At 41.3% G+C, this 6232-nt stretch overlaps 1 protein-coding gene across 1 annotated transcript; it reads right to left on the bottom strand.

The window, feature by feature from the left end:
• Positions 1-898: 898 nt before the first annotated feature.
• LOC147640484 (stearoyl-[acyl-carrier-protein] 9-desaturase 5, chloroplastic-like) lies at positions 899-3549 on the bottom strand. The gene is made up of 3 exons (XM_086781205.1): positions 2985-3549; positions 2073-2577; positions 899-1853 (listed from the first exon to the last, which is right to left on the bottom strand). The coding sequence occupies exons 1-3, from the start codon at positions 3176-3178 to the stop codon at positions 1287-1289; spliced, it is 1266 nt and encodes a 421-aa protein (XP_086637331.1). The 5' UTR covers positions 3179-3549; the 3' UTR covers positions 899-1286.
• Positions 3550-6232: the final 2683 nt, after the last annotated feature.

Below are 6232 nucleotides of genomic sequence, written 5' to 3'. Positions count from 1 at the left end.
GTTCACACTTGGATTACATAGGGATTACACATGGATCACAAAATCCGACGGCCCACCCGATCCTCGATTTTTGAGCGACAATGTCCGCCATTGATCCCCTTTGAAAAAAGGGGTGTCAAATAGTCCCGAGGGAGGCCCACCCCAATGAACCTTTGTTGAAGAAAATCTAAAGTAAAGATTGCACGGCAGTTCATATTTTTAAATATTCGTCTCGTGAACTCTCTATTTTCCAAGGTATCGTGTATCGGGTCTTTACAGACTCTCGTCATTCTCCCGGGTGGGCATGGCAGAGGGGCTCCCCGTCCACGAGGATGGGCTGTTGGGATTCCTGTTGTTTTGCGCGGGTCTGTTTTGGGGTCTTAACAGGCTCCAGCCATTCGCCCAGGAGGATTGTACTCTCCTGGGTGGGCAGGGACATGGCTCCCCCCCTTTGTTGGATTCTCGCTGTTATGAGAGAGTCTGTAATTGAGTGATGTGGCATGATGGCCACACGTTGTTGTGAAGAAACATCAAATATGGGTAGCCTAAAAGAAACAAGGAGAGGTGAAGCAATTAGTAATGGGTGGCACATTAAGGGCAAGGCTCTGGTAGAGCCAAAAGGAGCATCTCTCCAAGTTGGCTAACAATCAATGAGTACCAAAATGTTGCCAAAGGTGACTTTAGGACTGACTGAATCATTGTAAACTGGCACGGCAGCCCACCAAGCTACTAAAATAGTTGGGGTCTCACAATGCTTGGAACGGCCACAAAGAGGAGATGATGAAAACACAGCATGGCAGCAAAATGCTCTTATTCAAAACCTTTCACTTGACCCCCATGATGATGGAAACCAAAGCACTGAGATGGCTGGTTGCAGCAAAAATGGCCATTCTGTAATGACCAGCACAAGAAAATCAGGTGTCATCAGGAGAAACTTTTGCTTTAATAAATAGACAGCCATCTGTTCAAAGGTCCTGGTTCATTACAAAAGTACTTTTTTGTCAAAAGAGTAGAAGAAAGCTTGACATAGGCATTTTGAGAGGGCATAGTATCTATACTTATTTACAGAGTCAGACCCAGCATAAGCCCCTTTAACTATACTTTTGAGCAGCATATTCTAAAAAAGCCAAATTAAGCTTTCCTGAGACATTATTAACTTGCCAGTTTCTTGCTGATTTAATGAGCTTGTGAAACCTGGCTGTTGAAAGGTTCTAGTAATTGTGAAGCTTGACATGAGAAAAGCAACAAAGCCCAAAAACCTCTTGTCATCCCATGCCTTGCTTCCATGAAAGTAAAGCTCGGCCATTTTAAACCAGAGCTACTTCTCTGTTAAAAATCCAAGAGAAGGTTCCTGCTTTGGGCCCTTTCTTCACCCTAGATTGTGCACGCTCCTCCAACTTCCTTATGCGGCCAGCCAAACCGCACACATAATCCTGCGCCTGTTGCCCCCTGCTTGAAAGCCCTGGTAATTTCTCTACATTCCATGTTTTGACCAAGTGCTCCAAAATGTCGGCGTAGTCTTTTGCAGTGTACACACCTGTCCTCTGTGCAACTAGGGAGAATTTATCATAAATATTTTGGTCACATCCATCGTACATGAGGTGGGAAGGCATGGATATCTTCTTTTTCATCATATCCTCTAAGCAAACCATGGTCCCATCAGGGTCAATTTCAAAAAGCTTTTCAACAATTTTCGTGTATGCATTCTCATGCCTTCTCTCATCAGACGCAATTGTTCCACATATCTGAGCCAACTTTAGATCCCCAAACAGTTTGGCTTGCCTTGCCGTATTCCCATGAGAAATGAAAGTTGCCCTTTCTTGAAAGGATGTGTAGATAAATCCAAGGTAGGGATTGTTCTCTGTTTGAGGGTCCTACAAGACAAAGGAAATGCCAGCATATAAGCCTTAGCCATGGAAAAATAAAGACCTTAGTAATGCTACAACCTAACATGAAGGATACAGACCTTCAGATCATCTTACCAAAGGACTGTAAACCCTATCAGTAACTAACATACAGCACAACCCACATGGCCTGGTTATACATGAATACCCAACAGTAGAGACAAAAAAATTCGGGGTCAGGTAACTCACCATCCCTGATCCAATCAAGTACTGGATCGTCTTCTCTATCATCCTCATATCAACTCGGCCTGTGAGATAGAGATACTTGTTCAAAAGATCCCCATGCCTGTTTTCTTCTGCAGTCCAAGCTCGAGTCCACCGAGCCCAAGAGGTGAGGCTAGCCCCCGTCTCGTCACGTACCCCATCCAAAGTGTTGAGCATCGTCTGGTAAGTGGGCAAAGCCTCTTCAGTGATCATGTCTCCAATGAGACAGACCAGGTAATCATCAGGAAGCTCCATGCAGCGAATTCTGAGCTCCTGAACTTCATCTAGGAACCCCTCTGAGGAAGGCTCCGGCAAGAAATCCTGGGGTTGCCAGCTCTTCTCCACGGGCTTGAGGAAGGGCAGGATGTCGGTTTCGGCCCAGTCCTGCAACGACTTGAACATCTCTATCTTCTCTGGTGGCATAGAATGAGTGACTTGTGGATGCAGCTCCTTCAATCCATTCTCATCATGAACTTGCACTTCAGCATCCCTGCAAGAGGCAAAGTGATGCTCGGGGGACTTGGATAGGTTGAATGACACACAAGGCTGTGTTTGCCAGGCTTAATTTACATTGCACTCACACAAGAAAGATGGTTAGGTCTTTCGAAAGGCTAAACATTAAGATTAGATCGCAATATAAGATTGCACGAACCAAAAGTTTATGTTGTCCTTGATTGGGTAGCCCCTCAATCCATTTCTCAGGACATACATATAGATATTGCATTTGTCAATTTGCTTAATTAATTGGAGCAACCGCAAATGCAAGAGATTTTCTAATTGCTAGCTCTCACAATACATAACATAGAAATTAAGTAGCTGAAAAGAAATGAATACTTTTGAAAGCAAGAATGATTAATTAGGTCACCACACAGTTTGCAAATAATAGGTTTTGCTTACATGGACAATGTCGCAGTCATTACTATGCGCTCGCTGCCTTTCCTGTTGAAGGGCGTCCATTGCTGAGGCGATTTCAACTGCGTTCCTCTGAAAGAAGAAGCCATGGCAGAACAACGCTCAAGAAGCCAGGCAGCAGGGGAGGCCATGGGCCTGCCATAGCCAAAGGCTGATGGTGTTGCTGCTGCGAGAGACATGGCGAAGATGGCCCAAAACGCAAAAAAGACAGGAACACAATATGAAGAAAATAAAAATCCCAGAATGCAGAAAGGACTGGTTGAAGCTCAGGACACAGGGCCCAAGAGCAACGCAGGAGACAAAGTTTGGGACCCAAAAACGCAAAGAAGAAGAAGAAGAAGAAGCCGCCAGGACAAATCAAGCGGGAAAGCTAGAACCTTAAATAGAAGAGATCAAGAGAGAAGAGAGCTAGCAAAACCAGGGGTGGAGAAGACGAAACTAGGGAAGGGGCGGTGGGTACTGCAGGCATGCAAACGACAGGCAAGTTGGAAATCCGACAGGTGTATGATGCTGCTGAGGAGGAGCTCACCAACAAAGGAAAAGTTAGATTGTCGGATTATGCTGCTGCAGCAAAACCCACCAACAAAGGAAAATTTAGATTCTCGGATAAAATTATATATATATATTTTACATTAGTAGTTCCGTGTTCAAAGTTCAACCTTACGCCCCCCACAGGGTCTCGATCCCCAACTACCTTTTGACATAGAGGTTAATTACTCTCTAGCTATGGGGGAGCCCAAATCCTTTTGCCGGCTTTACTCAACACTACTAGGGTGGAAAGAAGTGATGGTTAAGCATGGTGATTAAGCAAAGAGATTATCCTAATGAAAGAGATTAACACAAGAGAATGAGCAAAAGAGATGAACACAAGTGACTAGCATAAAAGCAAGAGCATCAATCTTCATCAAAATGGTTCCTAAAATCACCCCCAAATTTTCTCCTTGAATTAAGGAAAAAGGTAGGTCTCTTTGACTGTTACTCAAGGTAGCTGAAGCTCATGATCTAACTTTTGAACCTTTGCACACTCAAATGTTGATGGTTATTCGCTATTTCTGACACGTCCCCTCAAATGATTATCCATCACTTAAGACGTATGTGGATTTACTAAGCTCTACTAGGCTTTAGTTTCACCACGTTAGTCTAGACATGTTTGGATTTATCAAGCTCTTTTTTGGCTTTGGTCTAGTGAAGTTTTTACAAAAGAGTAAGGATATTTTATGAGTGGATTTGGTTCAAGAAGGCCCATTCATAATCTCGGATATGGTTGGCCTCTTCTTTGAAGGCCGATTCTTCTTCACTGTTTCCAAGGTTTGCTGATGATGATCTCTTTTTGATAAAGCAATCCTTTTCTTCATGATTAGGCTTTCCACAATAGTTACAAATCTATCCAAACACTTCGAATGAGATGCCATTTTTTGATATGGGAAGTTCTTACCAACAACTGAGATTAAAATTGAAAGGAAGCCAAATTTAATCCACTATGTCTATTTAGATTATCATTAGAAGTCATGGATATGCATATTTTAATGTAAAAAAGTAATTTAAAAAATAAGTAACAAAATATATGAATTATTAGAAAATTGTATATTAAAAAAATAAGTAATACTATAAATGAATTATTAGAAATCATTATGTGTCATATGATGATTTTATTTATACTTCCAAAACATTACGTAAGGACCTAGCTAGTGTATTGTTGTTCGTTTTTTTAATTCACATCATGAGAAGTCAAAACATATAGATCTCAAGTATAGATCTAATTGAAGATGGAAAAATGCGTTTGGAATACACCCCACTGACATTATGTGGGGTAGGTTTTCTCATACAACCTTTTCCCACAGCCAAGCATGAGGACACTTGTAGGTTTCTGAGATTACAATAAAATTAATTTTAAGGGGGCGTGTTATAACTAACAGTTTCCAAACTGTGAATTTTTTGTATAAAAGACTTCAATTTAGTTAATATATCTCTCTAATGTTTAAGCATCTTGTGTCTTCTTGAGTTATCTGTGCATCTTTGGTTCTTGGCTCTAGCTTAGTTTTTCACGTGTAGAGCTTCGATGGGAACCCCTTGTTAAATATAATACCTTAGCCTTAGGCTTTAAATAAAAGGAAACCCTCACGAGATCTTTCTATCTTAGTGGTGATAGGGTTGCTTCTCTTCTTTCAATTTTTAGGCTTGTTCCTGGGGTACGTGCCACAGTTGGTTGCAAAGAGGGAGGGTAGTAAGTATAGGATTGGGAGAGGCTTTTAAGTTATGTAGAAGTTTATTCGTGTGCATGAGGAGGGTTGAATATTTAAAAATGTGAACTTCCAAGCAATCTTTACTCTTACATTTTCTTCAACAAAGGTTCATTGGGGTGGGACTCAATCATGGCACCTTTTGTTGGGGGTGGTTGGAGTGGGGGGGGGGGGCATCAAATTTTTTCCTCCCTCTAAAGAAAAACTAATGCTAAGGCCGGTAGGCCAAAATTCAGACCAAAAAGTGTACTTGGATTTTGAAATTTGGACTCTAGAGTCCAAGAAATGTACTTATGAAATCTATATGTAGATGTCAATTGTCGAATAGAGACTTTCTATTACTTCACATAACCATACAATTGTACAAAAGCACTTATCTATGTGTTGAGGGCCTTTACATAAAGGAAAAAAAACTACTCCACTATTTGGTAGTCATTATCGAGCAATTTTTGCTCATTTATTAGCCATCTCCCTTGCCGTATGCATTTCACATGTCTAAAGCATAGCAACTATTTGTTGCAGTTTTATAATGTGAGATCTTATGCTTCTCTCTCTCTCTTGTGTTTGTGTGTGTGTGTGTGTGTGAGAGAGAGAGAGAGAGAGAGAGAGAGAGAGAGAGAAAGAGAGAGAGAAACAACTCTCGAGTTTCAACATGGCTACTTGCTTTCAAATCCTCTTCACTCCCTTGTCGTGGCCATGTCATGTCATTGCCTCATATCATGAGGTTTTCATGCCTTCTGTTTCAAATTTACATTCTTAATTGTGATGTCGGTCTCTCACAAACTACATCATTGTAAATCGCTTAATACATACAAAGGGTTCACAACTTTACACTAAGTAGGGTTTGAATGAAATGTCATTTCTTTTTCTACAACATGTGGCATGTATACGGGTGATTACGTGCAGATCTTGATCTGGTAGCATGGTGGTAGTACAGAATGCCCAACAGTTATCATGATCGTTTTTATATTCAGGCATGGTATTGTTGTATGT

The sequence above is a fragment of the Cibotium barometz genome, chromosome 3 (assembly GCF_041138505.1).
Source record: "Cibotium barometz isolate CiBa-2024 chromosome 3, ASM4113850v1, whole genome shotgun sequence".
In the NCBI taxonomy this organism is placed as follows: domain Eukaryota; kingdom Viridiplantae; phylum Streptophyta; class Polypodiopsida; order Cyatheales; family Cibotiaceae; genus Cibotium; species Cibotium barometz.
Note: the sequence above shows the minus strand (reverse complement) of the source record. Positions and strands in the feature narration are given on the sequence as shown.